The sequence below is a fragment of the Amblyomma americanum genome, chromosome 5 (genome assembly GCF_052857255.1).
Source record: "Amblyomma americanum isolate KBUSLIRL-KWMA chromosome 5, ASM5285725v1, whole genome shotgun sequence".
NCBI lineage: Eukaryota > Metazoa > Arthropoda > Arachnida > Ixodida > Ixodidae > Amblyomma > Amblyomma americanum.
The window spans coordinates 144,167,077-144,185,046 of NC_135501.1; the positions used below are offsets into that span (position 1 = coordinate 144,167,077).

Here is a 17,970-nt window from a genome sequence, read left to right on the forward strand (position 1 = left end):
AGAAGATCGACGCACCTGGCTCATGGCAAGGATAGAACGAGGAACCCTGGCCAAATCCCCCGCTGTGTGTACGTGCCACTCCAACAGAGGACAACAATGGCTTTACCCTGCAGAGCGCGCTACAGGCTGCCGAGTATACGGCAGCCTTGCCCACGCAGTAGCTTCTAGAAACAAAAATGAAGCGAGCATTCAAAGAAAACAAAGCTTTATTCACATTCACACGCGCCCATCACACGCCTCAGCACGTACAACAGAGACATAAAGCTGGTGCCTATTCATTACAATGGTCCCGTATGAGCGCCTGAGCATCTGCGCCTAAAATAAGGCCCCAAATCTCCCTGATATGAGGCTTCAGCAAGGTGTTGACTACACTAATCATGGGCATCAGTGGCGTGGGGGCTCCGGTCACGTAGACCCAAGGGTTCTCAAGGCTGTCACCGTAGATCTTGAACAGTTCTACGCGTGTCGGGTTATCACTTGTAGTAAGGGCCCTGAAGATGAGCCGCAACTTGCTGCTCGATACCTAAACAGACAATGGGGGTGAAAGTAAGAACAATTCACTCTTGCTCATTTCAAGAGGTCAGTATTTTTTACGCTAGAGTAGACCGTGTTAAGAGCCATTCCCTGCAGTCGACAATTGCAGCGTCTCACAAGCTTGGAAAAACTGATTACGAAGAGGGTACCAACGTGTTATGTGCCCGAACGCTTCATATGAAAACATTCTTAGTGAAAACTGAAGAGGTGAAGAGCCGGTCGTGTATAATCCCCTCAAAAGCTTCTTAAGGAGCAGGTAGCAAATTAAACTGCGTCTATTTTTGTGACTCTCTTGAATGAGGGATATAAGTACCTAAACAGACATTTGTTTACCCGCTTAAAAAACTCGACCATGTGCCATTTAAAAAAAAAAGTGCGTGTGTTCCGCAGTGACCTTAGACATCAGAGCCTGGGCACAGATTTTATTTAGAGAAATTAAATAAAATCAACCCCATCGATTGCCTACAGAATGCCAGGTCGGATGCTGCTATGTTATACAAAATGTTGCACGTAAGACTTTGCGGAATTTTTTAACATTGTCTTTTTGAGTTAAGAGCATTTTTTGCGCCACGGAATTTTCAGCAGGGAAGCACATCAGGATAGAGCTAAGACGTGCTAAATAGTAATCATGGTTAACTAACATTTAGTAGCTAAATTTTTAAAGATTGCTGTTAGGCTCCTTAATCATTCAGAGCCGTGCAGCACACCGTGAGTATTGTCCATACCACTTTTCAGCATTTCAAAAGCGAGGCTACCTTCGGCGCTGTGGCCTCACAAATATCGGCTATTTCGAAAAGTTGGTCCACTGGAGAGGTTGTTTGCCAGAAGCTTCTCGAAAGAGCATGTGATTTGACGCCATGAAGCCAAAACCGGTTGGGCCACTGCGGCCAGGGCAACCGCGTTTTCGAGATTCTAAAAACTCCTCTTTACATTACTTATGTGGTCTGCACGCTTCTTAATAATTAAGGACCTTAACAGTAATAGCTAAAAGTTATTCAATATAAGCTAACCAGCCTGCTAGTTAGCACGTCTTAGCTGTATTCTGATGTACTACATCGCTGACAATGCTCTGCCGAAGAAAGGGCTTTTCTAGATCAAAAAGTTCATTTTTAAAAATTGTGTAAAATAACAGGATAAACACCCTCTACAAAATCACAACAGCATGAGCACCTTTAAAAAACAATAACAAAGTCCTACACCCTTTTGTCTACCATTTCAAATACCAATGACTTGAAAAACACGTCAGAATATTGCGAAAGTGACCTCCATTGGTATTACGTTCCTTTCGCCTCTGTAGACGAAAAGCCTAACGCAAGAAACATGAACGGTACACAAAATGCGTCGTTGTGCCGACTATTGTTGCGACTTCGGCGGAAACGAACTCTGTCCAGCGTATTCTATATTTTACTTGGTCCTCTTTGTTCGACAGTAATAAAGCCCTAGAATTTTCCACATGGCCTTTCTTTCAGCACTCCAACACTGAGGTTACTCTTGAAGGAAAGCGTGTTGTTGAGAGGGAAACATGTCTAAGATATTCCTTACATGCCGAATATAGTATTAGCTCTAGCCGATGCCTGGGCCCGGGCGAAAGTCTTAATGCCCTCACAGCAAAGCCAAACCGGCGACAGAGCAATGCTGAATAAGTGTCACATTGTTTGCAGAAGACCTGGACAAACGCAACGATAGTCTTAAGCTCGAACTCGATGAGTTTACGGATCGTGCTTCGCGCTATCTTGAACACAAGGACCTGAGGAAAAGCACACTGGAACAAATGTCTAAACACACCTCTCCTAAAGTTCTAACACCCCATTAAGGTTCTGTCCACGATGGATGACATGCGATTACGCTAAAGCGACTGCAGTGCATATATACCTTGGTTCCAATGAGTCCAGTGCTTCCAGAGCAACTCCTCCACTCCATTTCGGCGGCCAAAGGTTCACGCGCAAAAGCGATGACCTCGATGAAGGTCTCCTTGTTGATGCAGTAGCTGTGGTAGTGCTTGTAAGGCCACAGGTTCCCAAGGCCGAATATAAAGCAGCGTCCAAAGTCAAGGAATTCTCCTTGGGAGGTCGCGAGGATGCCCGGTAGGGTGACGTTGTTCGGTATCCTCCGGAGATATGCATTAATGCTCTCTGTCCAGTCCACACTGGGAACTTCGAGGCATGGTCCTGGATATAATGAAATCGATAAGCCATGATGACGCGGTCGATAACAATTTTTTCTCTTGATATATACATCTGTCGACCAACCATCCCTACCTCCATTTATATGCCATACATGTACAAAAACTATTGGCCAAAATCACTGCCCAGCTAGGGTGCACAAGAAGTGTTTAAATTCACATTAACATTCGCGTGAAATAGCGTTTATCGAAACTTGAAATAATAATGGGGCAGGTATATTGTCAAAATATTGTTACGTTACTCGAAGGCTAGTCAGACGCAAGGGTGAACAGGCCACAAAGCACCGATCACATGAGCACCGGACAAGGCGCTCGCTCCACCTGGGCACTTCCCCTGCGTCATCTTCCCAGGGATTACCCGTTTCTGGGCCCGCCCGACGAAAGAACACCATCACGGTGTACTTGAGGGCACAGCTAGGCACGGCGAGATGTAGGGTTTCAGGCGAAAGACGTAGACAACGTTACGTTGAGATTGCGGGAGGTAGCGTCCGGGAAGGCCGGAACGATCTTGTAAGTGACGGCAGTGACCTGGCGCAGGACACGATACGGTCAACATAACAGGACAGAAGTTTTCCCGAGAGGCCGACGTGGCGAGCTGGGGACCAAAGCAAGGCGAGGGAGCCAGGGGAGAGAGAGACTATGCGGTGACGGCGCTTGTAGAACTCCTGCCAGCAGGCCAACGAGGCGAGTAGCCGGGAGCGTTCAAGATGGTGGACGGGGTCAGCACGGCCAAAAGCGTCAAGGGCGTATTCAGATCGCGGAGCAGCAGGAGTAGGCAGCAGCGTGTCCAAAGGCAATTGGGGCTTGCGGTCGTGTAAAAGGTAAACAAAAGAGTAGCCGGCAGTGTCATTACGGTAAGGGTTGTACGCGAACGTAAGGTAGGGAAGAGCGAGGCCGCAGTAGCGATCATCCGGGGAACCGTACCTGGCGAGCACCGTACCTGGCGGGAACCGTACCTGGCGTACCTGGTCAGAGTGCGGTTAAGGCTCTCGGTAAGGCCGTTTATCTGGCGGTGATGGGCGGTGGTGAGCTTGTGGTTAGTAGAGGAGGGACGGAGAATGTCGTCAACAACCTTGGAGATAAAGCAGCGGCCGTGGACGGTAAGAAGTTGGCGAGCAACACAATGATGTAAGATGAGGTTGTACAGCAGGAAGTCCGCCACATCTGTAGCAGTTGTGGGCGTAAGTGCCGCGTGATCGCCTACCGGGTAGCATGCTCCATGGCAACTGCAACCCATCTGTTGCCGCAAGTGGATTCCGGGATTATCGTTTGCTCTATTAGGAAAGTTTTATTGCTTTTTAAATAAAAACAAGGATACCAAAAGCAGAACTGCCCACCGATTAGCATAGGCCTCTGAAGGCCCATTTTTTGTATTGAATAATATTGTCACGTAGTGGTGACGGCAGTCGAAGCAGCGATGAAGACGGACGAAAGGGTCTTCTAAAAGAACTGTTTATTGGGCTGACTTGCACCCAAAATAGACTGAATCACTCGGCGGCGGCGAAGCGACAAGCGTGCTCCGCGGTCGTCGAACAGAATGCCGGCCGCTGTCGGCCGTGCTCAATTTAAAGCTAATAGCAAACTTTCGAGATAAAGAGCGCAAAGTTACTAGAACATTCCGGAACAACGTAGAATTAGCTCTGCCTGGCTGCGATCAATCGAGATAAATCTAGTCGCGTCTTGCGTAGCAAACAAAGCGATAAAGTGATGTGGCGGCAGATTTGAAAAACGAACACACTGCAAATATTCGCGGCATTACTCCCCTCTCAAAGAAGCATCGACCCGATGCATTAAAACAAATATTGCGACTAGTAAGGAAAAAAACAGATCTTGCGAAAATAGAGCATGGAAATGCAGCGGCCTTCAGCGCGCATAATACGGCTTCACACGGACTACATGGACAACTTCTGGTCGTACGCGGCGTCGCTGAGATGCAGTCATTGCGGCAGGGATAACTTCATAATCCAGTTCACCCAGCCGACGAACAACCTTGTACGGGCCGAAATAGCGGCGCAAAAGCTTTTCACTCAATCCACGGCGGCGAATGGGCGTCCACACCCAGACTTGGTCTCCTGGCTTGTATTCCGCATTGCGTCTTCGTAGGTTGTAGTGTCTGGCGTCGGACCGCTGCTGATCTTTGATCCGTAATCGGGCAAGCCTTCGAGCTTCTTCTGCGCGTTGAAGGTAGGCGGCAACGTCGACGTTCTCTTCTTCTGTAACGTTGGGCAGCATGACGTCTAGCGTGGTCGTGACCTCCCTGCCATGAACGAGCCTAAAAGGTGTCATCTGGGTGGTCTCCTGCACTGCGGTGTTGGAGGCGAAGACGACGTAAGGCAGGATGACATCCCAGGTTTTGTGTTCGGCATCGACATACATAGCGAGCATATCGGCGATGGTTTTGTTCAGGCGCTCGGTCAGTCCGTTGGTCGGCGGATGGTATGCAGTTGTCCTCCGGTGGCTGGTTTGGCTGTAGCGCGGGATGGCTTGCGTTAGTTCCGCGGTGAATGCTGTTCCTCTGTCCGTGATGAGAACATCGGGGGCGCCGTGTCGAAGATGAATGCACTCCACGAAAAATTTGGCGACTTCTGCTGCTGTTCCGTTCGGTAGGGCTTTCGCCTCGGCGTAGTGGTCCAGGTAGTCGGTCGCTATGATGATCCACTTATTTCCAGATGTAGACGTTGGAAAAGGGCCAAGCAAGTCCATGCCAATCTGCTGAAAGGGCCTTAAGGAAGGTTCAATGGGGCTCAGAAATCCTGGTGGTCGTGTGGGAGGAGTCTTTCGTCGCTGACAATCTCGGCAGGTTTTCACATAGTGTGCGACATCGGCAGACAGTCGGGGCCAGTAATACTTGTCTTTAATGCGGCGGAGGGTGCGAGTAAACCCGAGATGCCCAGCTGTCGGCTCGTCGTGTGAAGCCTGTAGAACTTCTTCGCGGAGACAAGTAGGTACGACAAGGAGGTAGGCTGTTTTGTTCGCTGTAAAGTTCTTCTTCACAAGGACCTCATTCTGCACACAGAAGGAAGACAGTCCTCGCTTGAATGAAGCGGGGGGTGAAGGAACCTTGCCTTCCAGGTACTCGATGAGGCCTTTTAGGTCGGGGTCCGAGCGTTGCTGCTGAGCAAAAGAGCTGGGGCTGATGGGTCCCAGGAAGGCGTCCTCATCGTCGTCCGGCGGCGGTGCATCTACAGGGGCTCGTGAGAGGCAATCGGCGTCAGAGTGCTTGCGTCCGGACTTGTAAACGACGGTGACGTCAAACTCCTGGAGACGCAGACTCCATCGAGCGAGTCGGCCAGAGGGGTCCTTCAAATTGGCAAGCCAGCAGAGCGCGTGGTGGTCGCTGACAACTTTGAACGGCCGTCCGTAGAGCTAGGGGCGGAATTTTGACGTAGCCCAGATGATGGCAAGGCACTCCTTCTCAGTTGTCGAATAGTTAGCCTCAGCCTTGGAAAGCGAACGGCTAGCGTATGCGATGACTTTCTCCAGCCTGTCGCTTTTTTGAACGAGGACGGCGCCTAGTCCCACGCTGCTTGCGTCGGTATGAACTTCAGTACCGGCGTTTTCATCAAAATGCGCAAGGATCGGTGGGGACTGTAATCGACGCTGAAGTTCCTTGAAGGCTTCTGCTTGCGGCGCTTCCCATTTAAACGGCACGTCTGCCTTCGTCAGTTGGGTCAGGGGCTCGGCGATGCGCGAAAAGTTTTTCACAAATCGTCGGTAGTATGCGCACAGTCCGAGAAATCTGCGCACTGCTTTCTTATCGGCCGGCGGTGGAAACTGTTCAATAGCAGCTGTTTTCTGCGGGTCTGGGCGTACTCCTTCCTTGTGTCTGTCTTTCTCTGTCCCTTTGTCCCGTTTTGCGCAACTCTCACTTTCCATGGATCTTTTGAGGTGCTCTTCAAAGTTCGAGGCGAAGACAACGACATCATCTAAATATACCAGACAAATTTGCCACTTCAGGCCTGCCAGCACTGTATCCATTACTCGCTGAAACGTCGCTGGTGCGGAACAGAGACCAAATGGCATCACCTTGAACTCAAACAGCCCATCTGGAGTGATGAATGCTGTCTTCTCGCGATCTCTTTCGTCGACCTCAATTTTCGAGGAGCCGCTCTTGAGGTCCATCGATGAGAAATATTTGGCGTTGCAAAGGCGGTCCAGTGTGTCGTCGATGCGGGGGAGGGGGTAGACGTCCTTCTTTGTTATATTGTTCAAGCGGCGGTAATCCACGCAGAATCGAAGTCAGCCGCCTTTCTTTCTCACTGGAACAACCGGTGCCGCCCATGGGCTGTTTGAAGGCTGGATGACGTCGTCGCGAAGCATTTCTTCGACTTGGTCCCGGATGGCTTGTCGTTCTCGTGGTGACACACGGTAGGGGCTTTGACGGAGAGGTCGGACGTGTTGATCTGTTATAATGCGATGCTTGGCAATTGGCGTCTGTCGCACCTTCGGCGATGTCGAAAAACACTCACTGTAGCTTTGAAGCAGATTGCGGATCTGGTCTTGTCTGTTCCGGTGCAGGGCTGGGTTGATGTCGAAAGTGGGCGAGTTCTCTTGGTCAGGCGAATCTTCTGCGGAGGGGTCGGAGAGGGCGAAGGAGTCTCGTACGTCAGATATTTCGTCGAAGAAAGCAATCGCCGTTCCTCTGTTAATGTGCCGGTATTCTTCGCTGAAGTTAGTCAGCAGTAGTTCGGCCTGGCCATTGCGCAAATGTGCGATGCCTCTTGCGATGCTGATTCCTCGGTCTAGGAACAACTGCATGTTGCCCTCGATGATGGCTTCAGCGTTAATGGCTTTCGTAGCGCCTACGGTCAGGATAACGCTTGATCGGGGTGGGACGCTCACTTCTTCCTCCAGGACACTCAGGGCAACGTGATTTTCCCGAGTTTTCATCGAATCGATGGCTTCATCCGTCGAAAGCGCGATCAGCTTGGATCGCAGGTCGATGATCGCCTGATCCTCATTAAGGAAATCCATACCCAAGATCACTTCGCGGGAGCATTGCGGTAGCATAACAAAGGTCGCAGGATAGGTATGTCCTTTGACAGTGACTCGCGCTGTGCATCGTCCTGATGGCGTAATGAGGTGGCCCCCTGCGGTGCGAATTTATGGGCAGTCCCAAGCCGTTGTGACTTTTCTGAGCTGCGCAGCGAATGTTCCATTCATCACCGAGTAATCGGCTCCTGTGTCGACTAGAGCGGTAACTTTCTGGCCGTCGATAGTCACTTCTAAGTCAGAGGTCCTGGCTCTTGCATTGCACGTCGCTCTTGGCGTCGGGTCACGGCTTCGTCGCGTAGATTCGCGAATGGGGCGTGTGGTCGAAGCACTTCTGGGTGGCGGCGTCGTTTTCAAGGCAGCCTGCGTCGTGGTCGGGGTTCTCATTGTGTGCGGCGTCGGTGCAGCGAGTGCCGGTTCTTCATGCGGCGTCGCGGGTGCAGCGTCTTCATGGGGCGGGGGCGGTGGAGGATCTTCGGCGTTTCGCTCTTGAGCAACCTCACCTCCAGAGGTTGCTGCCTTCAGTTTCCCCTACGGGGGCTGGGAGACCTTCCTCGTACCGCGGCTGCGTAGCTGCGGCGTGGCGACGCAAAGCGTGAGGTTGACGGCGATGGTGAGCGCGAAAAGCGGTTCGGCGTGTACTCTTCTCGATGCAGGTACTCGTCGATTTCCTGCGGACGTTGCCCGAAGCGTGGTCGTGGGGCGTTAACGGCAAATCCTCGAAGACCGATACGTCGGTACGGGCCGTGACGAAGAATATGGCCGGCCTCACCGCAATGGAAGCACAACGGCCGGTTGTCGGAAGTCCTCCAGGCGTCGCATTTCCTGGGGCTTGAGCGTCGGTCATAGGTTGGGCGGGCGGGGGCTGGGAGGCGGCGTTGTGGAACAAGTGGCTCATCTCGGGGAGGACGTGGGGGTTGTCGTTGGGGCTGGGCAGTCCTTACTGCAGCGGCGTAGGTTATGGCCTGGGGTTCTGTGGTCGTCGGGGTGCCAAGTGCCTGTTGCACTTCTTCCCGTACCACGTCCATCAGAGTCGCTGCTTGTGGCTGTGGGGAGGATGGCAGTAATCGGCGTAGCTCCTCTCGGACGATTTCGCGGATAACTTCCCGCAGGCTGTCGCTGGTGGTGGCCGGCGTGTCCGAACGCATTGCACAGGCAGAGGAAGGACGATTGTACTGCCGAGCTCGGACGTCGAGGGTCTTCTCAATCGTGCAGGCTTCTTGCATGAATTCCTCGACTGTTTTTGGCGGCTGGCGGACGAGGCTTGCAAAGAGTTGCTCTTTTACGCCGCGCATTAAAAACTGAACTTTCTTTTCCTCGGTCATCCCGGGGTCGGCGCGGCGAAATAGGCGCTTCATCTCCTCGACGTAACAGCGGTCGAGCTCATTCGGAAGCTGGATCCTGGACTCGAGGAGTCGTTCGGTTCTTTCTTTCCTCACGACACTGGTGAATACCTTCAATAGTTCTCTCTTGAATAGCTCCCATGTCGTAAGGGACGACTCGTAGTTTTCGTACCACGTGCGTGCGGAGCCATTCAATGAGAAGAACACATGTCCAATTTTTGCCGCATCATCCCACTTGTTGAATGACGCCACGCGCACAAATTGATCCAACCATTCTTCAGGGTCTTCGCCTAGGGATCCATTGAAAGTTGGCGGCACCCGCGGCTGCTGCAGTATGATCGGTGTCGACATCTTCGGCGAGGTTGCGGTGCTCGTAGCCGCGTCTTTTCGCTGTCTTGTGCGGTCCGGCAGTTTCCCGAACTCAGGCTCCTCTCCATGGAGACGCCGGCTGGCTCGCTGAGCTGCTGGCTCGTCCTCGGGTGCGAAGCGCTCAGGGCTGGCTTCACGACTTGAAGGGGGCGTTCGGAACATGGAAGGCTACCCCGCACCTCCACCAGATGTCACGTAGTGGTGACGGCAGTCGAAGCAGCGATGAAGACGGACGAAAGGGTCGTCTAAAAGAACTGTTTATTGGGGCTGACTTGCACCCAAAATGGACTGAATCACTCGGCGGCGGCGAAGCGACAAGCGTGCTCGGCGGTCGTCGAACAGAAAGCCGGCCGCTGTCGGCCGTGCTCAGTTTAAAGCTGATAGCGAACTTTCGAGATAAAGAGCGCTAAGTTACTAGTACATTCCGGAACAACGTAGAATCAGCTCTGCCTGGCTGCGATCAATCGAGATAAATCTAGTCGCGTCTTGCGTAGCAAACAAAGCGATAAAGTGATGTGGCGGCAGATTTGAAAAACGAACACACTGCAAATATTCGCGGCAATATCATTAATAATGAAAGATAACACAAGTGGAGTTCAGGCCTGGGGTATACTGGATTATTCACTATTAAAATATAAGATAGACCAATGCAACGAGCTTATTTGATCTGAGAGATATCTAATATACTTGTGGGAAACATTTATTTCAGGTATTTAGGTCGACTTGTAAGAAATTGTATTGTGAACACACGAAAAAATTTCTAGGTGTGCCACAAGGGATACAGCCATTAGGGTGCCGTTATTGGTGTTCAATTATTTGTGTTCAAATTATTTGTGTTCAATCAAAATACAAAACAATGTCAAAAAAAGGTTAGATGAATTCTAATAGTGCCTCTATAACTCTTACAAAAGTGCATGGCTATAGGCGTTTATTGATGAGCAAAGTATGGTTTTCTGATTGCCGCTTTCAAACGATGTTCTTTACGCGTTTGATTTGGTTTTTAATTGGATGTTATCACTACGTCGATCCTTCGGTTCAGCCGTATGGTAGCATACGGCTGAACTTCAGACGTTTCTGAACCTAGCAATGCTCTCATTAATGAAAATTATACTTCTCCTTTCACGTTCAGCTGTTTTAAGTTTTGGGATTGTAGTGAATTCCCCACTAAACGACACAAATAGAGACAGGCAGCGTGGGCTGGGAGCTTTTGACGTACGCTGCACCAACGCTAGAAGACCGACAGTCGTTCAACCAAGGAAAGCTTAGTAGAATGCCCCTTCGTTTTGCTTTGCCGATTTTGGGCATAAAATAAGTTGCGTAACTGCTTCAAGTGTAAGATAACTTAGTAGAACAATCAACAAAAAAACAACTGCTCCACAGAGGGATCCATTGCCACGACCTCAGCATCTAACGTGCAGTGGTGCCATCCCCTTACGAGATTAATTTCGTGCATCACATGGCTACGGTATGTTTTGTGAAACAATGTCTTGCTTCACAATCTGGCTAAGAATATCCTGGACAGTAACATGATTATTTAACTTATCATGCAGCTAAGCCTTATTATTTTACACGGTGCTCTTTTTTCTCTCGTCTGTAAAAGTGCTGTTTGTAAAGAATAAAACTCTGTCATCGCCGACATTGCAGTTTGCTTCTTAGATTGAGAGCGCATATGATGCTTTCCGACCGATTTTCGCTCTCAACAGATCAATATTTAAGTCAAATTCCTTTCCTACGCAGGAAAAAAGTGATAGTTTTTCAGCAGTTTCAGGACGGTAACTTCCGCAAATCGAAGTTTGTGCCATTCAGAAGCTTTTCATCACGGCAAAAGTTCAAAGTCGAGGTGTTTACTCTCATAGAGACGCTAACAAAGAGATCTAAACAAATCAACCTTTCTGCAAGGCAAACTCTTGCGTGGGCGCCATTCCAGGCCCCTGCATATAGCACGTTTAATGCAAGCCGGCCTAGGGCCGCATTTTCTGTTTTCTTTCATTGTCTTGTCATTTCAACTTTTGCCACTGGTAGGCGCTCCAGATTACGTTGGCCGCGAATTTTGACACCGTACTGGGCATGGCACATACACCCCTGTGATTGCACTAACGATATCCTAATGCCAATGCACTTCCCGCACTAGCGAGAACAACGAATGGCGAAGCACGAAAACGGATTTGACCCGCTTGATGATGACCTTCATCGGCGCTAATCTTGTTTCGGGATAAAAATTGTGCGCGGACTGCACTACGAATTGGCGGAACACGGTCACTGTGCATCGGCGCGAGGGGGGGGGGGGGGGGGGAATGGTGGTACGGGGAGGCTAGCGGCGGCACTGGGACCAGGCATGGGATTCCTGTCATTGGTTTTTAGCTTTACCCCTCCTGTTGCTTTCGTCACGACTAAATGAGAGATTACAAAATATGACCGCTGGAAAGTATTCCCGTTGGACTGCGGATGAAGAGGATTATTTTCTCTAATGGCTTTTATACGCTGGCCATGGCCAGAGACAGGTACTTCGAAGGAAAACCGTATGTTAAGTTCTCTTAATCGACGCATATAACAAAAGCTACTATGCATTCTAGAATACATAGAAGTGCCTTTCATGAGTATCCTCACTCACCTGTCGATACTTTGAACGGATGTTCATCTCCACTGCTGACATGCAGAGCTGCAAGTACTGTGAGGAGCGTGGCCAGCACCGCCATTTCGAGAACGTAGACGCAGGCGCTGTGATCGCGTAAGCCTGTTTGGAGTAAGCGAGGCGATGCACTCTCTGAACGAAAAAAAAATTACAAAACTCTGGGGCATCACACAAGTACGACTTCTCTAAAGCGAGAATGAATAAATGCTCTGTGGCCAAAAAAGACAGTACTATGCCTTTGCAATAAAACATCCGAACTTACCACATCTAGCAAGACAAACTGAAGTGGAGAACCTGTGAAGACAGTTTTCTACCTAATCCGTAAATAGATATCAGGACCTGAAGTTCGGAGCGAGCACCCAGTGCACTTTATAAAAAAGGTAATTCCCATACTCCAGCTTGACATTATTTCTTTCTCTAAATAGTTGGCCGGTACACAAAAAATATCCCACGTGCCTTTCTGTTGTGCTCTACTTGCATTTTCTTATATATATGAAGCTTACATGAAGCTTATATTATATGAAGCTACACAACACGCAACCTACCTAGAAGCAAGCGTGGAAAAAAGTTGAAGAAAGCTATATGCAGATGCGCGTATTCTAGCGGCAGCAAATCATTATGCTCAAGCTGAAAAATCCTGCTTTCAAACCAAGAATATGGCTTGCCTTTGGTGGATTGAAGTGGTCCAAGGCAGAGTCTCTGAGACGTGTTTTCCCGCCCTGTTCCTGCGGACTTTTTAAAGCCTTGATAAAAAAAGTTCTTCAAACCCTTTCAAGCCTATTGCCACCGGATGCAATACGAGCCCTCTTTGAATCAAGCCAGTCCGATAGTTAGTGGCAAGTTTATCACTTAAACGCCGCAGCCACCAGAGCCATGCGAGTAACTCTACTCGCCCTGTCCTCACGTCTCGTCGGACACCGTCTCCTATCTTTGTCTTTTTAAACCGCAACCTTCCAACAACGTTTGTTGACAACGATGGAGCGGCACTTTCATGTCATGACGTCAGAATATTTTGTTCAAGCGTCAAGCGCAGCCAGCCAGGTTTCTTGGCGGTGTCTTCTTCGCTTTGCGAGAAAAATAAGACAGTAGTTTTGCATCTGTTTTCCTTGGCCTGCGTGTGCAGCAAGATAGCTTATTCTAGCAGCAGTCCTTGGCTTTATATATTTTGTGTCCCCTACCCAAGAGATATAAGACATAGTCTTGCTTAAGCGTCTCATACATAGGCCTACATCCCCACCTCATACATTCAGATGGAGGTCAAAAACATTCTCACCAAGCCCCCTCCATACGATTAGATTAGAGCAGCTTGTAAGTCTGAAAACAGGCACCTAATAATACTTCGCGCCAAAACAAAATTTCTTCGTTTCTGTTCTTCTCTTCATAAAAACCGATGTTCTGACTGAATTTTAATATTTGTGGAGATCAATCCTAAAACCGTAGACAGTGCCCCAAGAATCGAGTTTTCTAAGCAATTTTACTGCAGTTTAACATCGCCTTTATATGCTCAGTTCTATAAAATAATCTCGAGCTCACCGAATTCTCGCAGATTTCCAATCACTGGATCAGCTACTGGGAGCGTAAGGGGGTTCTCGCAGAGCTTCCGCCCCCCTCCCCCCGTTCAGCCATGTTTCACCTGGCATCCGCAGTAATAGAGGACGTACTGCGTCCTCCGCTATGAACGAGGCTGGCGCTGGTGAACACTCTCAAGGTTCGGTTAAGCTGCACATGAATACCATCGAAAACAGAATATTCGACAGCCGTCGCCGCAGCTCTTTTGGTAGAGCACTGGACGCGAAATTCGCACGTCGTGGGTTCCGGTGCCGCCGGCAGCATGTGGTTGTTTTTTCTTCATATTTTAATCAGTTATCTTCAAGCGAAGAATTATTCAAGCTATTAAGATCGCATTATTCAGCACCGCAAATTAAAAAAAAGAATATCCATTATGCTCTTTGGTTTCGGTGACTGTTAGCTTCCTTATGCATGTCATAGCGAGCCCCTGTATACCTTAAATTGTATGCTCAAAAATTGCCATAGGCACTTAAGAAACTTAGTTGTGAGTAATGCGAAAACTTTGCCATTCTACTTAATTCTATTACAATTCCAGTGCAATTCTATTCTAACGACATCTAACTCTTGGAGTGCTTCTCCGATTCTGTTCCAATTGTATTCCATTCCTTTGTAGTTCGTGCAGTTTTAAGCACCAGCAGTGAGCTTTACTGGCTAACGCTTCGTATTTTCCCGCCTTTGTGGACGTCACACAGTTTCAACCTGTCGCGAGTTCTGTAAAGCCGCCTTTTGTCGGGCCACGCCAGGTTTTTCTGTCGCTCATCAATCTAAAACCTTCGCATTAAAACAAGAAAACCGAGAGTGTTGCATGTAACATGTTTCAAAAAGCCTTTACTAGCCCGAACAGTAGCGCAGATGTTTGTGCTCCAGTGCCTGATGCCTGGCGTGCGTTGCCATGTGCACAGCAGGCACAAAACCAAGGCCGCCACAGCCAAGAACGTCTGACCAGCCTCATCTTCCCATGTATACGAGCTACCAAAATATGGGAGGATTCTCGCTCATGTTATCGATAGGACCCCGTCGAGAGTGGACTAGATTTCGCGACTGCCCCGCCCTATGTTTGAGGCTTATTCTGCTCATGGGGCAGCAGTTAAAACTACGTGAATCATGGCGCGCTTCTTTTGTGACACGTTCTATCGCAGTGTTTAGCCTAGACGACACAAGAGCCTTCGATAAAAGATTAAAGGGCAGAAACACGTACCAATGAAGGCTATATGGCACGCTCTACTTAGTAAGCGGTACACAGTGCTGGAGGAAGTAGACTCCACGCTTCCGATGTACGAAACGGAGTATAATTTATTTTCAGTGTCTATAACAGCCTACCATTGGTCTACCAGGTGTCAAGGTTTTACAGGGGATATAGTTAAGAATATGCTCAACTCGCACTTGAAAACTATAATTGCCCGGAACAAAACATGATGGATGTGTCTGATTATGTTTGCAAGGACAATGATTGCTTTGGGAAGGAAGCACTTTGCGGCCTAATTGTGTCGATAGACTGTACGCACTTCTACACAGGCAGATACTGGAAAACAGCCTGTAAAATACGGGTAATCCAAACAAACTAATTTTGGGCTCGCTAGCTTCATATGTGGTTTTAAAGCGCAAAACAATCATCATCTTCCATCCTGATTTGGCGTGAACAGGAAAGGAAAAAATTGCTGAATTGTCGAAGAAATAAAAAAATATACTTTAGAGCATAGAAGAAAGCTCAGAATGGGGAAAGGACTACAACGAATTGGGCTAAAACTAAAACAAAGTTATAAGTACCGAATAAATGCCAGCTCCAATTAACAAGGCAGAGTTCCGTTCCCCACCACATCCGTTTAGAGGCGATGCGAATAATACATATCTATCTATGGATAGAGTCACTCTAGGTTTGGGGAAACTGGGTACACAGTTTCAAAGATATAGAGTGCGGGAGGAAGAAAATCCCGCGATATGTAAAGCTTATTGTTTCACCATTTAGCGTGCATAGCCTGAGCGCTTAAATGGCGCCTTTTGAACGTATCCCTTCCTAAAATTACTTTAGACGGTCTATAGACTGTCCATAGACTTCTGTCTTTAAAGTCTAGAGGCTGGCTACAGACAAATCTTAGAGAATTGCCTATAAGCAATACAAATCCTGTAGGCAGTCCGTCGATTTATGGCCATCCACTTTCAGTAGACTTTTGTCTATATGTTATCTTTAGACTGTGTATATGCAAAACAAAATATCCACAGGAAGGCTATAGAGTCTATAAGAAGTCTATAGACTCTCTGTAGCGCATTTTAGAGGGATTAAGCATTGCCTTTACAAGCGTAGTTGGGCACAAAGTTGACGTTTTGTTCCATGTCCTTTTGGCTTTCAATTCCCAGTCGAGCCACTTGCTATTTGCAGGCCATTGCAAAATCTGAGGAGCTTGTGAGCCTATAGTTACACACAATCAACAACAGACTTTACTCTGTATCCAGCATCAGCTGCAAAGCTATTAAAGTCAGGGCACTTGTTTACGCTGCTTAAAATCGTGACCAAAAAGTTGCGTTCCTTGCAGCGAGAGAAAAATAATAAATGCTTTCGGTGCAAGCTTATTATAGAATTCATTTACTCATAAATAAATACGCATTTTTAATGCTGACGAGAAGCTGTATATATGCAAATTGCTTTCTTTGGGCTTCTCGTTTTTAACAGCATTGGGTTTTCTCTTTGTCCTCAAGTGTTCTCCCAGCATTTTTATTCAAAATCGTATCCAGCACATCGGCGTAAAACAATTCCCATGGTCGCATTTTGTCGAAGACTCCTTCCTTACAGATATGAAAGCGCGCCGTTAAAGTGATTTAAAATGCGCATGCCCATGCAAGGATCTGTTTTCCGGAGACCTCTCCTCAAAACATTTCGTATTGTGACTGAGGAGCAGGAGTATCTCTCCATGCTATCGCCAAAGACAAAGCGAAAATCAGAGATTTTGACGTCTCCGGACCGAGGAATTAGCAAAGCTCCCCCAGTTTTCAGACGACTCCCATGGGTTACATAACAGGAGGTTTTAATAGCATGCAAACCAAATTCAATGTAGATATCGCTTGTAAACGTTGTCCATTTTCTTTCTACAGTCTTGTCAAGAACTCTTTTGACATGTTTCAATATTCTCAGCCAAATTCAAAGCAATCTTTAGTCCTTTAACGCACAGGCATACATACAAACTGTTTACACCTTGTGGCTACAAAACGGTTAAGTACAAATGTAATTCATCTGGCAGCCATAATGAGTACAGAAAAAAACAGGAATCAATGCCACTTGGAGCAGCTACACATCTCAAAAACAATTCACACCCGAATCATACAAAAAATTGAATACTAAGAAAAAGCAGAAACTAAAAATTGACAATACGTAAATAAACCGTAAAAAAAGGGCTCTAAACATTGTCTTACGAAGAAAATCGGCTGGGAGTCTAAGAGGTTTTCTCTATTCATAGTCTATAAACAATGTTTTAGTGCAAACGATTTGGAAGTATTTAAACTAGTCTATAAAATGTCTATAAAATTGTCTATAAATGTCTATAAAATGTCTATATAATTGTCTATAAAATGTCTATAGCCGCAGGAAAACTGGGCAGCTTCACCTTACCTTGACCTTCTTACCTATATCGTTTGTAAAATTGAGCATCTGGTCAACCATTTTTTTTTATCAGCCTGCCTAAGCCTACTGCACGAAAAAGTCCTCTTCTATATCCCTACAATTCACCCTGCCTAAGCCACCTTCAGCCATCACACCTCTGCAGACTTCACAATCTCACCCACCCCCCTAATTTTGTGCCGCCCTCTGCTACGCTTACCTTCTCTTGGTATCCAGTTCGTTAATGTTAAAGGCCATCGTTTGCTTTGCATTTGCAGTACATGCCCTGCCCAAGGCAACTTCTTCATCTTTTGTTTTGTCTAGGATGTCCTGTATCTTAACGTTATACCTATCATTTTTCTTTCCATACCTCGCTGCGTTGTCCTCAATTTAAGTTGAGCCTTTTTCTTAAGCCCCTACGTTTCTGCCCCATCGGTGAGTACTTCTCTAGAGACATATTGGTAAACTCCTATTCATGGTTTGTGAAAACCTGTCAAATGCGCTCCACGCCATTCTTATTGATCTGGATCTGCGATCACTACCTTCCCTAAGTACACGTGTTGACTTACCGCTTCAAGCGCCTTGCTGCCAACTGTAAACTGCTATTCCATTCCGTGACTTATGTACATTAGGTTAGTCTTCAGCATAATATTTTTTTTAAACGCGCTATTATTCATGTACAAGTCATTATTCATACTTTGCAATTTGTCTCGTGAGATACATAGCCTGGCAATGTCCTGAGTGAATCGCAGAATAATTA

At 47.7% G+C, this 17,970-nt stretch overlaps 1 protein-coding gene across 2 annotated transcripts; it reads right to left on the bottom strand.

The window, feature by feature from the left end:
- Positions 1-209: 209 nt before the first annotated feature.
- On the bottom strand, positions 210-12,823 carry LOC144135118 (uncharacterized). Of its 2 annotated transcripts, none has more exons than XM_077667866.1 (4): positions 12,718-12,823; positions 12,032-12,154; positions 2,407-2,702; positions 210-523 (listed from the first exon to the last, which is right to left on the bottom strand). In XM_077667866.1, exons 2-4 carry the CDS (start codon positions 12,114-12,116, stop codon positions 272-274), a joined length of 633 nt encoding a protein of 210 aa, XP_077523992.1. In that variant the 5' UTR covers positions 12,117-12,154; positions 12,718-12,823; the 3' UTR covers positions 210-271. The 2 variants fall into 2 exon arrangements, with proteins under 2 accessions (XP_077523992.1, XP_077523993.1); XM_077667867.1 differs by having other exon boundaries at positions 12,598-12,727.
- Between the last annotated feature and the right edge of the window lie 5,147 nt (positions 12,824-17,970).

Excerpts from the sequence above, each read along its gene's own strand:
- LOC144135118 (XM_077667866.1), bottom strand. The coding sequence starts at position 12,116 with ATGGCGGTGCTGGCCACGCTCCTCACAGTACTTGCAGCTCTGCATGTC. Across the intron at positions 2,703-12,031 it reads TCCGTTCAAAGTATCGACAG|GACCATGCCTCGAAGTTCCC; the intron begins GTGAGTGAGGAT and ends CATTATATCCAG. Across the intron at positions 524-2,406 it reads CTGGACTCATTGGAACCAAG|GTATCGAGCAGCAAGTTGCG; the intron begins GTATATATGCAC and ends TTGTCTGTTTAG.